General features: G+C 41.4%; 1 protein-coding gene across 2 annotated transcripts in view; it reads right to left on the bottom strand.

Moving 5' to 3' along the window:
• ANKH (ANKH inorganic pyrophosphate transport regulator) overlaps positions 1-27,084 on the bottom strand; it is a 183,427-nt gene that overhangs the window by 29,133 nt on the left and 127,210 nt on the right. For both annotated transcript variants that reach the window (XM_068234590.1, XM_068234591.1), the window contains exons 3-7: positions 20,951-21,069; positions 16,121-16,204; positions 6,979-7,149; positions 4,703-4,837; positions 3,081-3,173 (exon numbers count right to left, since the gene is read on the bottom strand). In XM_068234590.1, the coding sequence (XP_068090691.1) occupies positions 3,081-3,173; positions 4,703-4,837; positions 6,979-7,149; positions 16,121-16,204; positions 20,951-21,069 (602 nt within the window). The remainder of the gene's footprint in view (positions 1-3,080; positions 3,174-4,702; positions 4,838-6,978; positions 7,150-16,120; positions 16,205-20,950; positions 21,070-27,084) is intronic.

The following is a 27,084-nucleotide window of genomic DNA, read 5'->3' as shown; positions in this document are numbered from 1 at the left end:
ATGAGGAGTGAATTATTCAATGTACTATATACTGTGTTAGTGCTATATAAATAATGGAAATAAATATTTTCTATAGTTTATAGAAATCTATGTACAATAGAAAAGGCAATGCTGGAAAATGAGAACACTTCTGAAAATGGGGGATGGTTTTAAAATACTCAATAACATATGCACATTCTTCAATCATGCTCTTTCTTTAGGATGTGTGCAGACTGCTCAAATGATTTAAAAATGTATTTGGGCCTTTCTGGGCTAACGTTGTGAAAATGCCTCAATCTTTCATACATACAGTATCACACAATTTTCTTAAAACGGATATGACTCTTCCACAGCACACAATGAAAAGTCTTTATTCCATATATAGCTGATGAAGAAATTCACTGCTCTGCCTTTCTGTGTTTTTTTATGCCCAGATCAAAGTGATCTCTCCCTCTCTTCATACAGTAGACCCTGCAAAGTGAAATCAACTTATAAGCTTCAGTTTTTCAGTATTTCTATAAATTGTAATGAAGTTTTTTGTTTAAAAAGGCTTTCATGGTTTGGCTAATCTGTTGAAGCAGAAGATACATTCTGAGTTTAGTTATATTTTAAGCCAGATGCAGGGCAATTTCATTATACATATTTTGGTATTTACTAAAAAAAATACAGTCTTTTCAAAGCTAATATTCAATGTATGATAGATGGCTGAAAGTTAACTCCCAACACCACTATGTAGTCTATCTTTTCTTTGCCACATCAGTAAGAATGTCTCTTTTGTTGCTTCTGTAATGCACTAAAGAAGGTCACAAGACTAGGGAACTGTGCATCAGTGTCCTGGTGTGTATGGTGGTATGCCATGTGTGACATGCAGGGCTGCACCTCTGTCAGTACTTGGTGCATGACACCAACCACTCCTTGCCAGGACCATGCTGTATAGCTTCCTAACCTTGTGAATCTTGTGGATTATGCTGACTGTTCATTGCTGCTTGTTTTTCACATGCAGAATGCAGTCAAGTCTGTAAGGAAGTGATCCGTGCATGCAGTGTAAGTACAGTATGCATTTTATAAAGGTGTAGACATCATAGCCTCTGATAAAGACACCTTGAGGCGTGAAATGTGCATCAGTCAACATTTTTAATGTAGTGGAAATTGGACTGAACAGTGAATCCAATATTTACCTACTTATGTTGCTCAAATGTACTGATGGTGATCATTTGCTGTAACTTTTTATAGATTTTTTATAGATTATATTATCTATATTTATATAGATTATAGATTATATATGTTGAATTTTTGAAGTATTATTGGGACTATTACAGCCATTTTTAAAGCTAAACCTTCACCTTGAAATGAACTTGTCGGTATCTATAACCCCCCCCCCCCCCCTACCCATCTTCCTACTTCTCGAAAATCCGCCAGCAAACAGTAGAGCGGGTCTGATCGGACATTTATTTCCAAAAAAGCTGCTGCTGCGTCTGCGTGAGGCTTACAGGGGAATGTTTTGATCCTAGAGCCCGGCAGGATGTTTGCTGGCTGACAGCGCTGGAAAGGAGGGCTGGAGGAGGACGAGGGAAGCCTCATTAGGATCCAGAGGCTTTCCCATCCCTTTTTTTCCTTACAGACCTCTTTAAGAACGGCACTGAGCCAAAACATTGTACTGAATGCCTTTGGATGTACAGTATGTGGCAGAGGAATATGGAAACAAAAATGACTATAGAAGCCAATGGTTGGCGGAAGTAGTTTTTGGACTAAAACGTCTTTAGCTGTCCCTGGCAAACAGATGCTGAAACATAGAAACACCTCTACTTATGCAGCAGTCAAAGGGTTAAAAGTAAAAATGTAACTTAAACACATTTTTATTGTCTCAGGTGAGTTTTTAATGTTATTCAGCTCCCATCTTGGACTATTGACCTTGTTTATCTATTCCCTGCATTCAGAAGTTACGCATGGCCTGTAATTAGCTATCAGTAAGAGTTACTATGGTCCAACTCAAGTCTGAAGAGAAAGTATCCATTGCAGCCCTGGTTTCTTAAAAAAAGAAAATAGAAGAAGCAACCCAGCCTGGTTCCTTATAGGCTTTTCTCATCATGTCACATCAGGTCAAGCACACTTTAAAGCAGGCCAGAACTCAGAACTTCCTCTCTTCTCTAAAAGATACGCAATAACATAACCTTTAAAGAAAAACATTTCTGATACATTTCTGATGTAACAGCTGATACAAATCCTGCAATAAATCTGCAGTTTCTACATCCTGCTTTCACGGAAGCAGACATATTGTTAACATCCTGTGCTTTCAAATGAGCTTATCTGCCGTGGCAGTCAAGTGACACAGGGGAGAGATCAAATTACAACTGGTGATAAGACAAATATGAGGGGAAATTACACAGGCTAAACTCTGTAGATACATACTGGGTGCATTTCTCTATGTATATCTTCAGTCCTGTGCAAGAGTTCAGGTCCACTTTAATCCTTTCACTACCATACTCTTACTTTCACATTATAAAGTACCTCCAGAGGCAAAGACGGGAGCGAGACGGGGAGCGTGCTCAGCTAGACTGCGCCTACGCTGGCTGTCCCCAACTGGACAACTTAACGTGGCCTGTTGTGGACGAAGGAGTAGGAGACGGAGGAGGATGGTGTGGGTATGATAAGCCTGGGGGGGCTGGAGGAAGCCCCAGCTATGTATATTTTTTTTATTAAGTTCCCATCTCAGGTACACTTTAAAAATCCTTATACACAAACAACAAACTTTTCCATATCCTCGTTTGATATAAATCATCAGACTCCATTCAGTAAAGAGTAAAAACAAATACTGTGCCACATGTACTCAAATGTAAAGCTAGTACGGTAAGTAACTGGAGATAATTAACAGAGGAAACATACTATGGTAATAATGTCTTCAAGTAGGCATTAATAAAAAGGATAGTTTTAAGAATGGAGGTTTACATTTTTGGTAATGCCTACTTAAGCCCTCAAACTGAAAGAAAAACCTCTAAATGATGTCATCTGTGTATAATATGTGTTTAGCAAATACCGTGTCAGCGGCAGTGTTCATTAAAAGACAAGTTGAAGATGACAAAATAGTGTCTGGATTATTTTACCTTGTCAAATGCAGGATAGACAGCACGGATCTCTGTTAGCCAGCCATATGGCATGTGTCCCACCGGATAGGTTGCAGTAAGAATAGCCACTGCCTGCGGATAGAGTGAATGTACACCAGTTAATACAGCACCAAGCTGCAGGGCAACAGGTAATGCTCCTTGGCATTTACAGCCAACACATGCACTGTTCTGTATTGTCATATCACTTACCAGACTCATAGCATGAAACTCTAATATGGCTAAAGTCTTAGGTTGCTCAATGAATGACTATTGGTTGGAGAAACATATATCCACACTGGGTATGAAAACTACACATATTTAAGGCAAGAAACAGCTGCTTTATTTAGTCAAACCCCAGCCAAGATAAAAAAAAAATATTCAGACTGGCCCCTAAGGTGCAAAGCAGATCATTTGGACCACCTGGCAAAATGGACAATGTCAATTGCAGTTACGATGGCACCCAGGGGATAATTTGGACACAAGCAGTGCCCCATAATTATAATTAGGTAGCGAAATGTCGGTGGGGGGAGCTTTTAGCAGGCAAGTCAGTGCTTATATTGGGAGATATTGAAACATTGTAGGTTAGGTAATACAGAAGATTCAACAGAGAATATGGTCAAATGAGTTAAAATACCAATATTTAATTATCGGAATTAGTTAGAGCCCAATAGTAAAATATCATTAATTTACTGATGTTCTATTTGCAGCTGTCCCCGGCGCTACAATTACCGTGGCACCCTTTTTTGATGTATGCCCCAAAGTGACCCATGGCATTTAGGAGACAAACACATAAACTGATGCACAAACATGTGCAAACACTTACACCTGCCTCTGCCCCATCTCCCATTTCTCCTGTATTTCTGTGCAATCCCACATAGCAGCACACAGCAGCTGTGGCCTGGTGAGTACTGTTAATTCACTGTGCATAAGCTGTGCCTCTAAAATACGTATTCCCAGTTAGTAGAGGAAGACAGAGCTTGCACCAAAGGACAATAAGGCCTTTGCCTTCCAAGTGACTGCACCAAAGGACAATAAGGCCTTTGCCTTCCAAGTGACTGCACCAAAGGACAATAAGGCCTTTGCCTTCCAAGTGACTGCACCAAAGGACAATAAGGCCTTTGCCTTCCAAGTGAAGTTGCCTTCCTAGTCAGTGATAACGGGAGCGGGTAGACAAATGAGGAAGGGAAGATAATCAGGAAATATCTGGTCACATGTAAGTATCTGCACATCTTTGTGCACCATTTCATGTGTTTAACTAACTTTGGGGTCACCTCAGGTATCCTCTAAAAAGGAGATAGCCTACAAAATACCAGAAGAATAATGTACACTAGGCCCTCACTGCCAGGCTTTCCTGTGTACAGTACAGTGGCCTGTGAGACCCATTTCCTGGAGGTTTGGCAGTCCAGACTATGCTGCCTCTTATCCGCCCCTAATGTTGTACCTGGGCTCCTGACCCACCTTAAGTCCTCCCATGCAAGTTATACTTTGCAGGTTGCCTCTTTCTTTGCCAGTTTAGCTACAGTTAATCTTGGCTTTGAACATTGATTAAGTTTTCAAAAATATTCTGAAGTTCTGAAATATATTCACATTACTACAGAGGAGAATTGGAATCCCACACTTACCTCTGTGGCTGCAGCGCTCCCACCCAGGTCACGTGACACAAAGAGGTTAACGATGGGTCTGCTTATTCGTTGAGTGGCTAATATTAAAGCTAATGGCCACCAGAAGCTCAGCATCTTTCTTATTGTAGCTTCTCCCTGTACAGTGAAATAGACTTTGTAAGCAAAATGAACAGACTGCTAAAAAATACAAAGCTAAATAAGTTGCTCTAGTTCACAGATCTCTTATCTCGTTTTATTTTACATATCAGTGTCCTACAACTGACATAAATAGAATATAAATAAAAATTACATAAAAACACCAAATCAAACAGTTTCTATGTACAATGCAGCTGCTAGACCAGATTTATGCCGTCACAGAACAGATGTGAGTTAAACAGTGTAGACTCATCTCTACGTGACTCAGATACAAATATGGACAAGAAAAAAGAACAGCACGACTGCATGAAAGCAGCTGCTGAAATGGCTTAAAATAAGCACAATTCTAGAAAGCCCTGCTGAACACTGCAACATCCATCATGAAATCAATAATCCCATTTTCTCTAGTGAGTCCTTCCACTGGTGTAAATAGTAAGGGGCCACTTCATGAGAGTTTACAAAGTGATTACATAAATCTGTAAATACGCATTTATAAAATATCCCTTAATTAATTAATCAGATTTTATTCATTTTATCCAGTGGACGGATGTAGCGGGAGCTCTTAAGAGATCTGGAAGTTGAAGCCCTTTCACCACTAATCCAAGTGCCTTCCTCAGTTCAAATGAGTTATTTACTCAATGTACGTGCGTTAAGTAAAATGCACGCTATAATGCGCACAAGATGTAACACATACCAGATGTGAGCATTATTTTATTGCATGGTTATTTGCTACAGAACTTGCACAATTCCACACATATCCAAAAATGCACTGTGGAAGCACAATAGGATAATGTGGTCCATTACAATGCCGGGATGGGAACATGCCCATACAGTTGTATGGGTAGTAAGTTCACACATGATAATGCATTGCGCTATTGCGCATTAAAACTCTCAAAGGGGTATATTCACCAGACTGCGGTAAGGTATTACCACATGATGAGTAGAGCATAATTCAATACATTACATGCAATATTATTCTGCTTACTGCAGTTTAGTAATTATACTCCATAGTGTGAAAGCACCCTTATCTACATCTTGGTGTCTTGACCATAAGTTCACATCTCCAGCCGTGTAAATGCAGCCCAAACAGGTATTACCAGTAACAGGTTTGGAGTAACTGGATATGGGAATTTTTATGTACTTGAACAATCATGTCTCACTCAGTTTTAGCCTAGAAACAATAATAACAGGTGTCAATGGCTATGTCTGTATAGTTTATGTACCAGTTAAGCAAGACAGTTTAACATATTTAACTGCCTTGCACATTCTTAGATAGCCGACATGACTGTTCTGCATATTTAAAAGTTTCGCTCTGCCACATCCAGTGTCTTTCACATAACTGGCCTGATCTCTGCAGCTCGCTAATATATTTACTAGGGATGCAGGTCTACCAAACTAACAGAACAGCAGTTCTGCCCAATCAACACTGCAGATTCCCACTGCATTATGGGTGCATTAAGATAGCCACTGAGAAAGCCCGGTAAGTTGGCAAGAGAAGTCAGATGGGCTAGAGTCATACTTTTTGTAGCACACCTTAAAATTTCTTCTTCATAACCCAATGCCATGATTTGCTTCCTCTTCTTCTAACTAATAACCTCTTACCTTCCAAAACCCAGTACATACTCACCTCTAAAAGTCGTAAATGCCAGTGTCAGATAACCCCATCAACCATACAGCCAAATCCCCCCAAACCCCCCCGAGACACTTTAGCTTCAATCAGTGCTGATAATTCCTGCCCCCCAGATCACATCACAGGTTTTGGATTAGTCTATCCTCGCTGGAAGGGACCTATTCAAAGATGCCAGCCAAGCTACCTACTTATGTGGACACCATTCTACAGTAGAAGCAGAACTGTACCACTGGCTTCAAGGACTGCTTTTGAAAATAAAAGGAATTCTGAGAATCCCTTAAGTACATGTCAACTATATAGGAAGCAAAAACTTTACAGACAACTGCACATCTTATTATATGTAGGTGTACATCTGAGTTTTACATTTTACAATTTTTGCCATTATGCCCCTTTAAATTGCTCTCACGTTGCAACACCTCACCGCCCAAGCCACTTTTATTTATTAATTTCAATCACTATGGACACCACAAACACAAAGCAGGCTACACAAAATTAGGAATGTAAAGTATACCCCTAGCTCAGGCCCGCTCCTCTCAGGTATCTTATCATGTATGTTCTTGTAGTACCCTAAACACAAGGTTGTACAGCGCACCAGGGCTCCAATATATAAGGAAAGGATTGGAATAAGAAGAGGCTCCCGACATTCCAAGTGACTGTGGAGCAGAATAGCGACAAAGACAACCTAAAATGAGAAAGAAAAAATGTAATTTATTATTAATGCATACACATAAAACGGCATGCAGAGATTATACACCTGCTATAGCGACAAACGCTTAATTATTTACAGAAAAATATTATTGGTCACATCTCAGGTGCACATTATTTGTTATAAAACAATGCCTCAGGTTTACGCTTTGTTTGTGACATATAGAGAGATAATATTCATTTTTAGGCCTTATTTCAAGTTTATATTTAACCCCTTCCCGACCACCTAACACCGATCAGCGTCAAGAGCGGTGGACGGAGATTAGCGGGGATCGCGCGCGCCAATGCGCATGCACCCCCCACTTGAGTGACGGAGCCGAGCTCTGTCAACAGTCTGCCAGGAGCGACCGCTGCTAGCAGACTGATGAAAAAGAAATGGCCATTTCTTTTCTTTGTACAGCACTTCAATCTAATGCAGCGCTGTACTGGGGACAGCCCTGTCACTCGGCTGTCCCCAGAAGGGGGAAAGACAAAGGATCGCTCTCATAGGCTGATGCCTATGAGAGGCGATCCTGCTGATTGAATCTCGGGGGAAGGGAGAAAAAAAATAGATAATTTTATTAAAAAACAAATACATTCATAAAAAATTAATACTGCAGCGATCAGAGCCCACCAACAGAAAGCTCTGTTGGAGGGCAGAAAAAGGGGGGGGGGGTCATTTGTGTGCTAACTCGTATGGCTATGGGGTGGGAGCCTGCGGTCCTTAAAGAGAACTAGAGGTGGGTTTGAAGAATATTATCTGCATACAGAGGCTGGATCTGCCTATACAGCCCAGCCTCTGTTGCTATCCCAAACCCCCCTAAGGTCCCCCTGCACTCTGCAATCCCTCATAAATCACAGCCATGCTGCTGACAAACAGCTTGTCAGAGCTGGCTGTGTTTATCTCTATAGTGTCAGTCTGCTGCTCTCCCCGCCTCCTGCAGAACTCCAGTCCCTGCCTGCATCCCTTCCCTCCCTGCTGATTGGAGGGAAGGGACGGGGGCAGGGACTGGAGCTATGCAGGTGGCGGGGGAGCAGCTGAGACTGACACTACAGATGTAAACACAGCCTCACAGCACGGCTGTGATTTATGAAGGATTGCAGAGTGCAGGGGGACCTTAGTGGGGTTTGGGATAGCAACAGAGGCTGGGCTGTATAGGCAGATCCAGCCTCTATATGCTGATAACATTCTTCAAACCCACCTCGGGATCTCTTTAAGTAGTTAAGGAAAAAAAACTATCAACAGTCTTGTTTTTGTGTCATTTTAGCTGTAATTTTAAATGGATAAAGGAAGAAAGACACAACGGTATAAAAAAGAAGCAAATGTGTACAGTTTATAAAACTGCATCAGAGTAAAAAACTTAAATACATTACACACTTCAAAGGGAGGGCAATAATAACTTGCTGAGGCCCTTTTAAAAATGCTGTAGTCTAGCTGTTGATCTCCTCCCTCCTATCCTTTTAGTCCCACAACCAGTTTGCATATCAGGAGTGATTGCCAGTAGCGAGTTCAAAGGTTTAGGGTGGTAGTCTGGCAGGGAGCAGCGACAGGGGGTGACTCTTTAATCAAATTTAGAGAGGAAAGAAGACAGAAGAAATAACTAAAGAGAAGAAAGCTGTAGGCAAATGAATAAAAGAAGAAGAAATATGTCACAGGGGATCCCCATTGGTCTACTAAACTGACCAATGGGATTCCTAATCAAAGAAGATCCTCAGTGGTTCAAACTGTGCATCAATGCAGAGCTCCAGTGGGAGATTTAAAGATGCTTTAATAAAAAATATAGACGAAAGAAAACAGAAGAAAGAACAAATGGGAAGAAAGAAGTAAACATATGAAAAAAGGAGAGTTTTTATAAAATGTATTTTTACTAAATAGGTAAGGGATCAAAGTGACTCCCTTTAATTGTTTAAAGTGTCAAGTGTTGGGCATCTTGGGGTCTCGTAATTAAAGGAGGCTCCCAGATACCACCAGATACCACCATAAGTCCTTTCAATATTTATCATCACATGCATGGAGAAGTTGCCCCTACTTCTAATGCATAAAGGTAGGGATAAGCCCTTTGCCAATGATATGGATAGGAGTTTGTACCGTGTTTCCCTGAAAGTAAAACCTCCCCCAAAAGTAAAACCTAGCTCAGATTTCAAGCAGGCTGGAAATGTAAGCCCCACCCTGAAAATAAGCCCTAGTGGCAGAGAGGAGGGGACACAGCTGAGCAATAGGAAGAAGCAGCCAGGGAAACAGTGTGTGGATGGACTCATCCCTGGACAATGTCAGCCTCGGCTGTCTCTGTCCCTTCCCATCCACCAGTGTTGCTGTCACTCTCTCCCCTCCTCTCCCCTCTGCAAGCCCCCCTGGTGAGCGAGATGTGCTGGCTACTGTCATCTCTGTTATTTGCTCTGGGACAGTGGGAGGGTGTGAGAAAGAGCTGCTGTGTGGAAGGAAGAAGGAAACTGTATGGAGAGGGAGCTTCTGCCAGCACCACTTTGCTACCATAGGCTCAGCAGCGTTAGTATGGAGAAATATGTTACTCTTTCTTAAGTTGCATATGCTAGCTGTCCTCTCTCTCTCTTCTGCTGAGCTTGTGCCTCAGACAATACAGCAGTGGCAGGAATCTAAAGCATGTGTCTGTCCTCTCCTTACTATAGATCTGAGTTAGATAAGAGTGTCAGTCTGGGAGAAGAATTCTGAACCTCAGCAAACAGTACAGTGACTTTGCCATTGTACTGTATCATTTGTCTTTTATCAGCAAATGTGAAGTGAGATTCAGATGTTGTGCACAAATAAGTTTCCCCAATAGCCATGTGTTCTTCCTTAGTGTGTTTCTGCCAAAATAAGACATCCCCTGAAAATAAACCCTAGCACATTTTTTGGAGCAAAAATTAATATAAGACAGTGTCTTATTTTCGGGGAAACACGGTATGAGAGACACAAGTGGGGGTAAGTCCTGGGGAGGACTTATCACCTTTAATAAGGGGTATCGATAGGTATAGAGGGTCACTTTTGACCCCCTACCTTAAAAAATGAATAGAAAAGATAGCAAAAGAAAAGAAAAACAAAATCAGAGAGCACCCATGCAAGCAAGATTTCCCCAGAATCAGGGCAGGATTTAAGCCAAGGTCGGATAGGCCATGGCCTAGGGTAACATAGGATCAAGGGTGGATGGGCAGCAGGCTATACTAAGGGTAAGGGTCACCTAGCTACCTGAACTGGAGGGAGGGGGGTCATCAGGCTATCTATATAGAAGTGGTGGGGGTCATCTGGCTTCTTATACAAGAGGAAAGGGGGGGAGGGGTCATCAGGATACCTATACTGGGGGAAATGGGGGTCATTGGGCTACCTAAACTGGAGGAGGGGGAGGAGTCATCTGACTACCTGTACTGGAGGGAAGGGGCAACGTGCTACCTATACTGGAGGGAGGGGGAGGAGTCATCTGGTTACCTATACCGGAGGGAGGGGGAAGGGTCATCTGGCTACCTATACTGAAGGGGGGGCAGCTGCTGACAGTGGCCTTGGGTGGTAAAGAGTACAAATCTGGCCCTGTCCATAATCAGGCATTTGCGATGATCAAATATAACTGCTAATAGTTTATTGAACTATGCTAGCCCATGCTGCTGTACAACTCACTGAGAGAGATCTGAAACAGCCACAGACATAGCTATAACTATTGATGTGGAAAACGGTTTACTTTCTAATGAGCAATAAAGAGGAGAATTTATGAAGCAAGGTGAAGTATCACAGTTTATTTATTCTTCCAGAGACAGCAGACAGCTGACCAAGAACTTGGACAGTCACCATGTTTGCAGGCAAGGACCATTAAGCTGTTTTCTCAGAAAATGTTTCTGAAAGTCTCAGCTGTCTGCTGATTTACATACAAAGAAACATTTTTAAGAAATATTAACCACTTTACCCCCCGCGGTACAAATTTCTCCGTCCCTTTCCCCCCCCCCCCCCCCTAAAAAACCAAGGGACGGAGAAATCCGTACCTCCCGTGCTACCACCGCTGTCCGCGCTCCCGCCGCTCGTGCGCGCGCTCCCGCCGCTCGTGCACGCCGCCGCCTGCTTGCCCGGAGATCAATGAACGGGAAAATCCATTCCCGTTCATTGATCTAAGCCCCCGCAATGATCTGCTGCTTCTATGAGAAACAGCGCGATCATTGTGATTTGCCCAGCCTTGTAGTGCTTCTTGTAAGCATCCTTCCGGACGCTTACAAGTCGCATGTAAACAAACTCACTGTGGCCATCTTGTGGCTAAATAGTAAAACTACACCCTAAAGCATTTTACATATACAAATACATTAGTTTTACACAATAAATGAACTCATTACCTCACACACTCCCCAATTTTTATTTTTTTAGTAATTAAAAAAAAATACAATAAAAAAACAAAATATAAATAGTTACCTTTAGGGACTGAACTTTTTAAATATTTATGTCAAGAGGGTATAACACTGTTACTTTATAAACTACGGGCTTGTAATTAGGGATGGATGCAAAACTGGAAAAAATGCACCTTTATTTCCAAATAAAATATTGGCGCCAAACATTGTGATAGGGACATCATTTAAACGGTTTTATAACCGGGACAAATGGGCAAATACATTTAATGGGTTTTAATTACAGTAGCATGCATTATTTAAAAACTATAATGGCCAAAAACTGAAAAATAATAATTTTTCCCACATTTTTTCCTAGTTTCCCATTAAAACACATTTAGAATAAAATAATTCTTGGCATAATGTCCCACCTAAAGAAAGCCTAATTGGTGGCGAAAAAAACAAGATATAGTTCATTTCATTGTGATAAGTAATAATAAAGTTATAGACGAAATATGGAAGGAGCGCTGAATATGGAAGGAGCGCTGAAAGGTGAAAATTGCTCTGGTGTTCAAGAGGTAAAACCCCTCAGTGGTGAAGTGGTTAATTTACAAAGTGGATTGTGAAGTAAAGTAACATTTTAAATGTCTCAAAAGAGGCAGTCCAAGGCTAAAAATACCCTGGGATTTTTTTTCACCGATTCTAGTAAACTCACAATATTTCTGTTTAACCATACATTTTAACCTAAAGTTAGGTACTTTCTAATATAAAAGTAGCTTTACCATTAAAAAGTGTGATTGTTTCTTTCGATTTTCCACTACTGTAATTCCGCCATGATCCGTCGGATGTTCGGCGAGATTGCGTTGCACTTTTGTTTCTGATTTCCGGCAGGAGAAAACAGTGGTAAAATAATTTGAATTGCCAAATTGTGAGAAAATTGCATTGCGATATGATTGCTATGCAATTTTCCTGCACGCCTTTGTGAAGGAGCCCCAGCATGTGCACTATGTAATTACTAGTGCGCATGCGCAGAGCACTCCCGAGTATGGGGGCACAATCAAACACGTGGGCTACCAGCTCTTCCGCAGGATTGTGTGACCTGACCAAGTTGGCACACTTACATGGCCTTTTACTTTGGAACGGAGGGGACGATGGTGAATGGGGGGTGTGGGCATGAGGACTCCTGCCCATAAAGGCCTGGAGCCTCCATTTGTGCAAAAAGACTTCACCTCAGGTCACCCATGGTTTACTAAATATACAGTATCTATAAATGCAACACGACATCATCAAAACATCTACGGATAGCAGCAGCCATGTATTTCCAGTGGAATAAATGGCTGGTGGACGGCTTCTTGATGCTATTTTCACTAGGTCAGACGTGGGTATTTCTTTAAAGAGAGCTTCTTTCTTAGACTAGCGTGTTCTGAAACAAATGTACTGTGCACAACTTCTTTAAGCACTCAGTTATAAACCACGAGACTTCATTTTACTAAAGGAAAAACTTGCAATACTTGTTTAGTTTTCGCAATCAGCATTGAGGCAGATGAAATCTGAGAACAACATTACCAGTTTTAACATACTGAGATGAAAACAAACAGGATGTTTAAAAAGTACAGTACAATTTCTGATTTGTTTTAATTTGATTTTCCAAATGTTTATGAATTGATGTGTTCAAGTAAAAATATCTACATTTAATACAGGGTGAGTTAGTGATATTTAGCTGGCAATGCCGGCAATAAATTGTAGTATGAAAGTCAGCTCTGCCTGTGTGTCTGTAAGTACCCTATGAGCTGAGTAAAGGGTCCCATACACTAAACCAGGGGTCCCCAAACGTTTTGGGTCGAGGGCCGGGTCAACATACTTCATACTGCTGGGAGGCCGTAGTATACATAAAATGATGTAGAAGTCTTTGCGGGCCACACAGTGAAGCATACCCAGGTGACAACCTTCAGTCCAATTGGACAACAGTGTCACCTGATGTGGAATTTGATTGGAAACCAGCAAATTACTACTTTCTGGCTTCATTCTATATGGGGACCACCCATATTTAAAGATGTAGCTGGCCACATCTATAATACCTTTTGTGTGTGGGGGGCCGGTAAAAAAGCCTCAGGGGGCCACATTCGGCCCGTGGGCATTAGTTTGAGGACCACTTCACTAGACAATTTGGGCAAGGTCAGGTTAACAATATATTTTAACCTGACCTTGCCCAAATTGTCTAGTGAAGTGGTCCTCTTTTAAAGCGCTGGCGATTTTAGAAAAGCGCTTGTGCAATGATTTCTTATGAGAGTGTTCACGTATGACCGTTTCGATTGCTTTCCGATTTCAAAAGCACTGCCTGTACCATTTTCTGAGCGCTTTGGCTCAATGAAAGGTATAAGGAAATTGCAAAGCGCTTGAAAAAGCGCTTTGTATAGCGATTTCCCAATCGCTTTTAAAAAAAATACATTGTAATGTATACCTTGAATACCTTGATGAAGGACACTTGCTCTTTTGAGGTCACTCAATCAGCAGAACAATGGCCTGTCTGGACTGAGTTTCAATTTATACACAATATGTTGAAAGAAAGGGACAGGAAGTGCTTTTGAAAAGAATAAAGGGCACTTTCAAAATTTTCCATGAAGAGATATAATAATCGGTAGGAGGTTTTGGGCTGTCAGATTAATAATTCTTGCTGTGACTGACAGCTACATAGGAAAAAAAGTATGGTAATTTATAGTGCAATCGGTAAGGGACAAATGTACCATATATGTATGTGTATACATGTCTTTTACATTTTTTCACAATAGTGGTCCTTCAACTCAAGTACCATTTTATTATCAATGTGCATTTCTATGGCGCTGACATATTTTCTGCATAGCAAACAATTCATCAGTAAGTGTTTTCTCAGTTGAGTCCTACAGCCAAGATTAGAAGCTTGTACTAAGGGCCCTTTTCCGCTAGCAGTGGTTTGTGATCCGATTCCAATCGCCTACCAATCACAAAATACTGGGTTCTCTACAAATGGAGGGAAATCGCATGGGAATGCTTCCATTAGCGCACTGCGTTTGTGACGTGATTTTTGCTGATCACAATCATCGTTCCTGCTGTATTTTTCATGTGCGTGAGCTCCTAAACAAAGTATGGGAGTGCAGGAAAATTGCATAGCAGTCGAGCCACTATGTCATTTTTTCACAATCTGGAGATTCAAAATATTTTCCTGCCTATTTTTTCCCACCACAAAACACAAACATGCCACAATCACTACGTACATCAATGGGGTCAAGGTGGAATCAGTTCAGAATTGAAGTAGTGGTAATAGAAAGAAACGTTGCAGCATTTCTGAGTGCAAGAAAATCCTAACTCCACTGTCCCACTGCACAATGCGCGTCACATGACTCTGATGCTTCCGCCTTCTGGCTTGGTGTCACATGAGCTATGCCATGCAGCACAAGTAAGTGAACTCCCCGTGACCCTGTCCAATTGCCCAGGTGCTGAAGTGGTTTTCAGAAGTATAATATCCCAAAAAACAACATTAATATGGACCATGTACAGATACGGGATGTTTAAAAGATTTGATACTTCCACAGGGCTTCCTTTTATTAGATGCAGCGGCGGAAGATGGTGGTGGATGTTCGAGTATCTCTGGGAAGCGAGGCCGTGGTGTTAAAGGACAGCACCACAGCATAAAACCTCGCTTCCCATCGCCCGGGACATGGGAGTATCACTATGGCTTTCGCCTGAGAAATGCTCCCCAACGATCATCCATTGCGTGAAGGAAATCGGCAAAAGGATTTGCTGGTAATCCTTGTACAATGGCAAGGTTATAAGCAGCTCGCATCAGCACACTACTTATCACCTTGAATAGGATATGGCCCTTAGTCACCTGAAGTGAGAGGAATATGGGGGCTGCTATATTTATTTCCTTTCAAACAATACCAGTTGCCTGGTAGCCCTGTTGATCTTTATGGCTGCAGTAGTGTTTGAATAACACCAGAAACAAGCATGCAGCTAATCTTGTCAGATCTGACAATAATGTCAGAAACACCTGATCTGCTTATGCTTGTTCATGGTCTGTGGCTAAAAGTATAAGAGATAGAGAATCAGCAAGACAGCCAAGCAACTGTTATTGCCTAAAAGAAAATAAATATGATAGCCTCCATATCCCTCTCATTAAAGTTGTTCTTTCAGGCAGGTTTCTTGCCATGCATGTTTTGCTGACAAGGATTACTTGCAGCCAATATTGGTATTTGCCAGAGTTAGTATGCCAAGAGCAAATACTCAAATAAAATACAGAGAGATATTGTACTTATTTATATTTGCATTCAAGATGCTGACACACAAAGGGCTTGATTCACTAAGACAAATAGCATGCCTTATCCAAGTTAACAGGCCTTACCAGAGATAACACTCCTTGTCAAAGTTAACACACCTTATCAGAGTAGCATAGCAAGCACTACGAACCCGCAGGGGCTCAGGGGAGGACGAGTGGAGCTCTCGTCATTGCCAATTAGCAGGCATAAGTTAACTTTGATAAGGAGTGTTATCTCTGATAAGGCGTGTTAATTTGGATAAGGCATGCTATTTGTCTTAGTGAATTAAGCCCAAAGTTCCCATAGCAGCCCGCAAGCCACCTTAGATGTTGTTGCACCACTAGTAAAGCAATTGGTTCCTACCTGTGCTATGACATCAGATATGGAGGCACATCCAACCAGGAAGCTGTACTTATGCTTCAGTAAAATGCCAGCATGTGTCCAGGCCTACAAATGAAAAAATAAATCTGATTAGCAATATATGTTTTGTACCATGTGTCCTAATTTCATAATTATTTTAATATATGGTTTCATAACTGATTAAAGCTTACATATACACTTATCTACATGCCTTCCCCTCTTGACACCATCTCCCCACATAGCAGAGTAGCTCAGCAGAGCAGTGTAGCCTGCTCCAGTGATACGATACGCTGGCTGTTCTTCCTGGCAGTTGCATGCTCTATGCTTCCATCCCTCCTTCTCCAGATCATGTGACATACTGTAACTCAGGAGGTAGAAGTATACAGCACAGAGCATGTGGTAGTCAGGAAGATCAGAGGAGACCCGAAGCAGCACCACAGCAGGTAAATATTAAACTACTCCACTGTGCTACTCTGCAGAAGGGGAGGAGCAGACCCCCCATGGTCACTATAGTTACATCACTTAGTTTGAGGTTGTTCAATAACTGTTACATTTTAGTAAACAATTTGTCTTGCAATTTAAGACTATGTAGTAGATTTTGACCCATTACATGATTGAGTTTGACAGTCCCCTGGTCTATAGGAAGGGCATCTTATTCACATTGCAAAGTAAAAAATGTACTCCATATGTTAGTGTTTAAAGGGGCACTACAGCGAAAAATTGTAAAATTTAAAATATGTGCAAACATATACAAATAAGAAGTACGTTTTGTACAGAGTAAAATGAGCCATAAATTACTTTTCTCCTATGTTGCTGTCACTTACAGTAGGTAGTAGAAATCTGACAGAAGTGACAGGTTTTGGACTAGTCCATCTCTTCATAGGGATTCTCAGCAAGGCTTTTATTCTTGATAAAGATATTCCCTAAAAAGGATTTAAACAATGATGCTGGCCAGCTTCCCTGCTCCTTACACAGTTTTTTGGCAGTTGGACAGAGCGACTGCCATTCACTAAGTGTTTTTGAAAATAAATATATCCCTGAGAATGCCCCCATGAAGAGATGGACTAGTCCAAAACCTGTCGCTTCTGTAAGATTTCTACTACCTACTGTAAGTGACAGCAACGTAGGAGAAAAGTAATTTATGGCTCATTTTACTCTGGACAAAAAGTACTTCGTATTTGTATATGTTTGCACATATTTTAAATTTTACAATTTTTCGCTGTAGTTCCCCTTTAAGCTGATCCTTACATTTTTCACTGCACATAGGTGCATGGCAACAAGTATGCTGTGCGACATGCAAGAACATCAGAAGCGCATAGACTGCACTGTCTGGCTGTAACAATGTACCTGTATGTGCTTCGCAGGAGTGTGATGTGATATTGCACTGCTGCACACATTTTCCACAAATGGTAGTGCTGGACCCATTCACGCAACACAACGCATGGCAATGCAGATGGCGTGCGACTGCATGCGTTGTGATTCAATCGCATGGCCATCTGCGTTTGCTAGTGTGAGTGAGGCCTTAAACATTAATTAAGACACTGACATTCACAGAGAAACAGTGTTACTTTGTCTAGTTTATTAGTAAACTGCACCATATCAACAGTGCACTCTCCTGTATAGGATTTAGTCATATTTAGTGACATTTTAGTGATATTTTTTACAATATTTATTTATAAATTAGTCAGTGTGTGTCCATTGTAAAATCTTTCCTCTCCCTAATTTACATTCTGATTTATTTTTCACTGGTGGTGCCAGGTGATCTGTACAGAATGCTCGTTTCTGAGAGTTCTATGCACAGAGGGAGGTATCACTTGCTTGGCAGTTGGAAAAAGCCGTTATTTCCCAAACTGCAACGTGGTTCACAGACAGAAAACTGTCAGGACCATGATCATGACATCATACTGTGGGAGGGGTTTAGCCACAATATCAGCCATACAGAACCCCCTAAGATCTATTGAAGAAAGGGTAAAGATTTATCATGGGAAAGGGGGTATCAGCTACTGATTGGATTGAAGTTCAATCCTTGGTAAAGTTCCTCTTTCAAACTGTATATTGTTTTAATCATTCTGTGTTCTTAGTTCCTAATAAGTCTTTCACTTCATCATTTTTTGTAAGAAACAAAAACAAAAAAAAACAACTATTTCTAAAAGGATTGCCAGAAAAATGTAATTGCAAAAAAATGTGGATACCGTATATAAAAATAAACTGTATGTAAAAATAAATGTCATTTTAGACAAATCTTGATTACAGGGTTACTTTAATATATATAGGTTTTCTCTAATTGACTGATAAGATGTCAATCCAACTGCTCAGTCTTATCACTTGTGTGAACAATAGCAAGCAACTTCTTTTTGGTTGTTCAACTTGTTTGACAACAAAAGTTGTTTGATTATTGTGCTGCATAAAAGACAGCTGTTGAGCGTGTGTATGGGGCTTAACACTTTGGTAATATGTAAGGTGTAGAATGCATTAAAGCAGCCTTTTTTCAACCTTTTTACCCTGGAAGAACCCTGCAGAAACTTTTTGAATCTCAAGGAACCCCTGCAAGTAATTTGTGGATGTCAAGGAACCCCTGGCATGGTCTTTAACCTCCTTAGCGGTAACCCCGTGTGTGACACGGGGTAAGCCGCCGGAGGGTGCCGCTCAGGCCCTGCTGGGCCGATTCAAATAATTTTTTTTTTTGCTGGACGCAGCTAGCACTTTGCTAGCTGCGCCAGCACCCCGATCGCCGCCGCCGCGCGCCCGATCGCCGCTATCCGGTGCGGCGCGCGCCCCCCCCAGACCCCGTGCGCTGCCTGGCCAATCAGTGCCAGGCAGCGCCGAGGGGTGGATCGGGTCTCCCAATGACGTCCCGACGTCGCTGACGTCGGTGACGTTATCCCGCCCCGTCGCCATGGCGACGGGGGAAGCCCTCCAGGAAGTCCCGTTCTTTGAACGGGATTTCCTGATCGAAGAGGGTGGGGGGATGCCGCTGAGCAGCGGCTATCATGTAGCGAGCCCTGGGCTCGCTACATGATTTAAATAAAAAAAAAAATAAAAAAAAACTGCTGCGCTGCCCCCTGGCGGTATTTTTCATACCGCCAAGGGGGTTAAAAACTGATATGGCTGTTTTTGCCACTACCCCTTACAGTGCCCCTTAGTACAAATTCTAAGGCTTTTTATTAATGTGCTCATTATTATTCTGACCCCCACTTAAAGCAGAATATAACCCTGCATTTGAACTTTGCTATAAAACATTATTTACAGCATATTATATGCAAAAAGCATTTTTTTTTTACTAGACCAGCATTGGAAGGGTTAAACACAGAGGTTAAGGCCCCGTTCAGACTGCACGCGTTTCCAGCCACGTTTTGGAAACGCGTGCAGGTGGTCGACACGCACGACATCGTTTTATGTGGAGCTAATATATATATATGAGCTCCCAATATGAGAGCATTAATGGCTGTAATCTACTTGTCACTAAGACCGATGTACTGATGTTTATGGAGAAGGAATAGGAGAACAACTAATGCTCAGTTGCCAAGGTAACATCTAAACAATCTGAGATATGGAGATACGTATCCTGGAGGCGGGGATTACAAGTGCGGAAGAGTAGCCTGGTAGCGTCTCCATGACGACAAGGAGACGTACTATGAGAACGCCCACACCTCCCGTAGGAGATCGTGGGAGTAGATGACGTCGCCGCCCCTTCCTATACACTGAACGGGGAGAGGACGAATGACGCTGTGTCACATGTCTAACTTGGACCAATGGGGAAGCCCTAATGCATCTCTATGGAGGGGGACGCCGAAAACGGCGTTCTGGATGATTTTAACCTCCAGTAATGCGTCCTGGGCATCACAAAATAGTGATGAGGAAGCGCTACCCACATTTAACTTTATAGATTCATACCAACAATAGAAAACCGGTAATTTGATTACATGGACAAGATGTAGGATCCAATAAAGATTGGAGAATTCTGATTGATGTTCTATTTGACCAATGGGAATTCAAATGATGGATGGGAGGCATCAAATATTGGGCCCCGCCCATTTCCAGGGATATATAAGAGAAGCAGCTGACTTTGTTCAGTTGATAGCTGACTCTGCTTGAGAGCACATCTCTCATTTGTTATTTTTCTAACTATGTCTTTGTAATTAGCTGTGTGGTTTCTCTATAATGCACCTTGCACCCTAGCACTTTATTTATCTATGCCCTGACGACGGCTCTAGCGTTTATGAGCCGAAACATGTTGGTTTAGGTGGAGGGTTTCTTTACTCTAGTAGATTCCAATCAGCATTTATATTTTTGCTTTGCGGTGGGCAGAACCTCAATGGGCCATTTATTGCATACGGTCCGTTTTGAGGGTCACGTACAGTTAGGCTGCCCAGCAAAGTTTTAGTAAGTTATTAAAGGAAAAAAGGCGAATAGTTAACCCTATGTAAGAAAGGAATTATTAATAAACTAATGTTTTTATAAGAGATGAATTAAAAGTTAATTTTTAATGTATGAATATGCTATTCAAGCAGCTGATAAGACCGATAAGAAGTCAATTCAACATTTGTATTGACTTCTTATCAGTCTTATCAGCTGCTTGACCAATTGCAAGAGATTTTTTTTAGGTGTTTCACAAGAAAAGTTGTGAGAGCCTAAAAGTCCGCTGTTGAGTGTGTGTATGGGGCTTTAGTGCACTGTTAATGTCTCGCCATCATGTTAGAGGCCAGAATAAACAAAGTACATTTTATTTATGTCACACACCAAAATACCAGATGTGTTTTATGGAGATACATGACTGGTGTAAAATGTATTCAGCAGCAGAAATACATAATTCCAAAGTCTCACTTTACTTACCATTGCATCCATAAAAGGGAATGCAGCCAAATACAGGAACGCTTTCCGTGTTTTACTACCCACCGACTCGTCAACATGGTGGAGCTTGTTGATAATATAATATCCCAGGTCACTATATGCTGTGAAACAATATTATCAAAACACATAAATTAACACATGAATGACAACAAGAGCTTCATCAAATCAATTCTTTACATACCATATATACTCGGATACAAGTCGACCACATGTATAAGTCAATCCCAAAATTTTTGCCCCCTTAAAGGGGAACTTCAGCCTAAACAAACATAATGTCATCAAATTACATTAGTTATGTTAATTAAAATATATAAATAATATAATCTCTTAAAAAAACAGGTAAATATTTGTGATTCATGGGGGCTGCCATCTTTGTCATGGGGGCAGCCATCTTTTTGGTTGAAAGGAGGTGACAAGGAGCAGGAGACACAGTTCCAACTATCCTGTGTCCTGATTACCCCTCCCAGCTGCACACGCTAGGCTTCAAATGTCAAATTCAAAATGTAAAAAAAAAAAAAATTGCACCAAAACAGCAGAACGAGAACAACAAAATTCAGAAATCCCATCATGCTTTGCACAGCATCAGGGGAAAAAAGCCCGGGCAGTTTTCTTCTGTGCAGCTAAAAATGAGGCTTGTATAAGAGAAACAAAGTTCTGATGCTGTGAAACTGTTAAAAAAACACAAAGCTTTTTCAGTGCTGCTGAGTCGATGTTTAGTCCGGAGGTTCACTTTAAGCTGGAATTTTTCAAAGACTCAAGTATAAGTCGGCCCAGGAAAGTTGAAGGCTGCAAGTGGGAACTATGAGGGTTACTGGCTCTGCACTTGTGGACCAGGAGGGGTTAATGGCTGTACTACATAAAGTACTGCAGCCATTAACCCCTCCCGGTCCCCAGGTGCTGCTTTTAACACCTCCTGGTTCCCAGGTGAAGATGTTAACGCCTCCTGGTCCCCAATTGCAGCCATTACCTGTCCAGTTTTAATCCCCTGTGCCCTGTATGACTGCAGCAGTGCCCTCCCTGCTGTGTGTCTTGTGATCCCTTTATTTGCCCACCTACAGACTATTCTTAACTATCCCCAGCTCCTCTCTCTCCCCAAGTGCCGTGTATGCAATGTGCAGCAGAGTAGACATATGGTACTATGGGCAGAGTTTCCTTACAAACCTCCCCTCCCTTCCCACCCACCAGGGTGCCCGTCTCTCTCTCCCTGGGTGCCCGCCTCTCTCTCCCCATGTGCCGTGCATGCAGCGTGTGGTAGAGCGGACATACATTACCTAATCCACTGCTGTGTGCTGTAGCCTCTGATCTCCTTTTGGCTCATGCCAGTGAGCGTACAATAGCGTCTCTCCAGTTCCCGGTACCATGTGACATTGGGAGTTACATGACACGGAAACTGGAGAGATGCTATTGTACGCTCACTGGCATGAGCGAAGAGGAGATCAGAGGACACAGCACACAGCAGTGGATTAGGTAATGTATGTCCGCTCTACCATGCGCCGAATACACGGCACATGGAAGGAGAGAGGCGGGCACCCTGGTGGCCGGAAAGGGAGGGATTACTAAGAGGAGGAGGGAGGGATGGAGAGTTAAAGAGGGGGCAGTTCAGTACAGAATAATTAGCAGAAAGAGGCACCCCCCAGGTACAAGTTAGGAAATTTAGGTTTAACTAGACTATAAGGCGACTCCCCCGTTTTGCTTTAGTGAGTCAGACCTACATTTCTCGACTTATAGCCGAGTATATATGGTGTGCTGTGTCAAACATTGTGAAAAACGTATTATTAATTCATTTTCACTACAATGGCATAACACTCATTCCATTTTAATCCTTTTTAAAATTCTAATAAAATTTGGCAAGTATAAAACATTTAACAACTAGGGTTCAGAAATATTCTTTTATTCTTGAAAATTTCTCCTTGTGTATCCTTTTTTTATTAAGGTCCACTCACTGCATTTTTTTTAAACGTGCACATTTTGGAAACCAAGTAAGAGTCACATTTTTATATAAAAATACTTCCAATGAATTTGTATTTTATTATGATAAATTGACTTCTTACTCTAAGCCCATTTTTCTTTTCTAATAAGTTATTCAAAAAGTAGTTTTGCAAAAATGAGTTGTGACTTTCAATACTCTTATATTCGGTTAGTCTGTACAACCAAGATTGTTTGGTGTGTGAAAATGTAAATTCTACTAAACAATTAAAAATTACTCTTTCACAGTAAATGAAACATGTAGGCCTTCCCACTGACATCACATGTGAGCGACATCCATATCAGCACACTCCGGAACGCACTGCTAGCAGCCTGCATTTACGTCACCCCAACCTGCATGATGTGTAGCAGGTACTATGCAGCCTGAATGGATTATCTCAGGCCTGGACGGTATTACACGACCACACACAGCGGAACCGATATTTGGGATATGGTGAGAGGTCTGCCACTTGCTCCTACATCGAGGACCATGCAGATTGCATTGCTTGGTTGGGTGGGCACTGCATGGCAGGCTTATGTGACTTTGGCATGGCACGACTGCTGTGCCAGTACCTGCAGGGGCACTCTGATGTATGTGCAAGTTGAAGCTGACTATGGCACATTGTATATACAGCTAGTCCCGACTTACGAACGCCTGACTTACGAACGATCCGCCGATACGAAAGGCATGGATTTTGTGTTTCCATAGAAACAAGTAAATTTTTTTTTTATCAAATTGGACTTGATCGCGCGCCTGTTGCCGGGCACTTTCTGCGCATGTGCGTGACGTCATGAGTGACATCCCGCTCATGCGCAGAGAGTGCCCAGCAACAGGCGTGTGATCAAAGACACGCACCTCCGGCCCAGCGCAGCCGTACTACTACGGGTCATAGCGACCCGGAAGTAGTACAGCCACATAGAGATTCGGGGCAAACTGTTCGCTCACATCTCTAAGCAGGTGCAGAGGGCAGAGGTGACACAGAGGCGAACACTGGAGGCACAGGGGGGCACAGAGGAGGTACATGGGATAGAGATGGCACAATGTTCCGACTTAAGAACAGATTCAGGTTCAGAACGAACCTACAGTCCCTATCTCGTTCGTTAACCAGGGACTACCTGTACTGGTTATATGCAGCTGTCTGACTGGCTTGCTTCTACTCCATGCTTTCTAACATGCATTGAACTGGCTAACACTACATCTATAGAGGTCATTTCTTTGCCCTCTGTTGTGAGAACTGTGAATGCGGACATATCCATTGAACCAAATTTTCTGTTTCAAATTGTCTATCTGGTACTGCATGTCCTAAGGACAAGATATCAGGGTTGGTTTCCTATGGACGCTGAATTTTAGCTGTCAGACTTAAAGAGACTCCGTAACAAAAATTGCATCCTGTTTTTTATCATCCTACATGTTCCAAAAGCTATTCTAATGTGTTCTGGCTAACTGCAGCACTTTCTACTATGACAGTCTCTGTAATAAATCAATGTATCTTTCCCCTGTCAGACTTGTCGGCCTGTGTCTGGAAGGCTGCCAAGTTCTTCAGTGTTGTGGTTCTGCTATGAACTCACTCTTCCTGGCCCCTCTATGCACACTGCCTGTGTGTTATTTAGATAAGAGAGAAGAGAGAAGCTGCTCTAATCAGCTGGATAAATCGTCCTCTGAGCTGGCTGGGCTTTCACATACTGAGGAATTACAAACAAGGGCAAAGCTGTTTGCAGGAAGAAAAGAGCAGCCTGAAACTTCAGTGCATGGGGGAAAGAAACACACAAATGATCTTGAGATTCAAAAGGAATGCTGTATACAGCCTGCTTATGTATGGATGTATTTTCTATGTGTGGACATACTGTACATCAACCTACTTCCTGTTTTGGTGGCCATTTTGTTTGTTTACAAACAAACTTTTTAAAACTGTTTTTAACCACTTTTAATGCGGCGAGGAGCGGCGAAATTGTGACAGAGGGTAATAGGAGATGTCCCCTAACGCACTGGTATGTTTACTTTTGAGCGATTTTAACAATACAGATTCTCTTTAAGTCGCTGATTGGTGTGTGAATGGCCGGTCCATGTGAATGTGAATTGGTGTGTGGGCCGGTCCATTGTTTTTAAAGCGGATCTGAATTCAGAACTCCTCTCTGCTCTAAAAGATACACAACAGCATAATGACATTTAAACAAAAAAATGTCTTTGTTACAGCAGATACAAGCAAGAAGTTTTGAATCAGGATGATACCATTTATTGGCTAACTTAGAGATGGATAAACAGTGAGCTTTCGACTTATAAAAAGCCTTCGTCGGACTGGTCCAGTCCGACGAAGGCTTTTTATACGTCGAAAGCTCACTGTTTATCCATCTCTAAGTTAGCCAATAAATGGTATCATCCTGATTCAAAACTTCTTGCTTTTACTCATGGCTAACACGGTACAACACTTTACAGCAGCTACAAAGCCTAAAATAAATCTACTTTCTACTTCCGGATTCATGGAAGCAGACATATTGTTAATAGCCTGTGCATTCAAACAAGTTTATCTGCCATCTCTGGCACAGGATTCATTTCTCTATGTTTTGCTTCTGTTCTGTGCAAGAGTTCAGGTCTACTTTAAGTATAGTATTTTGACAGAGCTGTCAAAGTTTTTTTTCTAAAGTTTATTATCTCATACCGAAAATAATGTAATGATTGCACTGAATAAATTTGCTTGCATGTTGCATTCGGCCTATTGCCCTTTTTTTCCTACCCTGATCCCATTTTCCTTTACTTTTTTCCCTTTACCCTATTTTTGGGAACAATATTAATTGTCTAGTCAAGAATTACATATTAAAAGTAGGGTGGATGAAACACATACAAACATTTGAATGTATTTGCTTGGAATACATTAGGTATAAGCATTACCATCACTAAGCAAAATGAGGTTACACATACTGATTACTAGGCTTCTTTCATAAATGGCTGATTTAATAAAATCCTGTAAGATCAATCATATGCTTATTAGCTTATTTAATAAGGCAAACAGAAGTGCAATCATCCTTGTAGTTGATTAGATCTACTTCAATAATCAGTAAAACATGGGTTACTTCATTTTACCTTATTGAATAAGTCAGCTACTAAAACACAGCTTATTTGTCGGCTGATTGTATTTTCTACAGCTTAAAACATCAGCCTCACTCTCTGTATAGGGAACTTAATTTATGTCCTGACACACAATGTGACCACAAATAGGAACATGACAAGTACACTTCCTTTTATCTGTGTTTTATCACAAAAATAGTTTTACTTCTGCAGAACATAGAAATAGAAATATTCTTCTTTAAAAGAGATTATAACTGTACAACTAGAAACAAGTACACAACTACAAACAAAGTAAAGTAGCGAACGGTGTATACATTTACTAACACTGATCCCAACTTAATGTTTTATTCTTATATTGTACACGATGACCAAAAGAGTGGCTTTTTTAATTCACATGACTACCATGAGGGATGCTTCCTAAGTAGGAATAATTTATTTATTTTGGGCACCAGAAAGTTTACCCTGAGATAAATAAGGTACAATATTAAACAAACCCACATTAATTCATGGCCAGGAAACATAATTCTGATCGCAGATATAGTAAACAAAAACTGTCATGACAGATTAAGAATTATTATGTATTTCTCAATCCTCACAAGGTCCCTGGCAATGGCTGCATTGACTGCCAGCTAGCAGCCAGCGATGCCACTGCTTTTGCAGTAGTAACAGTGTAGTATTGTATTGTGTTAGCAATCAGTAAAACTTCTTTCTTGTAAAGAACATACAGGGATGGTTTATGTAGATTTTCCCTGGCAAAAATGTCATGGAAATGTTTATAAAGCACCCCTGCAAGCTCAAATAACTATCTAACCTTTCTAAAAATGTTATTTTATTTATGATATTAAGCCTTATATAACCCTCATCCACCATGTAGGTTGGGCTCTGTCCCTTGTCCGATGCCAAATCACATCTTTTAACAATTTGAGGTACCATGCAAGGGAGGGGGCAACAATCCTCCACACATGCAAATAACTCCTGTCTCAACGTAATTTAAAAGGTGGCCTTCTTTCTCCTTCATGTGTGTTCCAAGAAGGAGGCAGTAGTTATAACATGGGGAAGGTGGATGTTGAACTCTGTAATCATCCTT

This window comes from Hyperolius riggenbachi, chromosome 5 (genome assembly GCF_040937935.1).
Source record: "Hyperolius riggenbachi isolate aHypRig1 chromosome 5, aHypRig1.pri, whole genome shotgun sequence".
In the NCBI taxonomy this organism is placed as follows: Eukaryota; Metazoa; Chordata; class Amphibia; order Anura; family Hyperoliidae; genus Hyperolius; species Hyperolius riggenbachi.
This window is presented reverse-complemented; position numbering and strand designations above follow the sequence as displayed.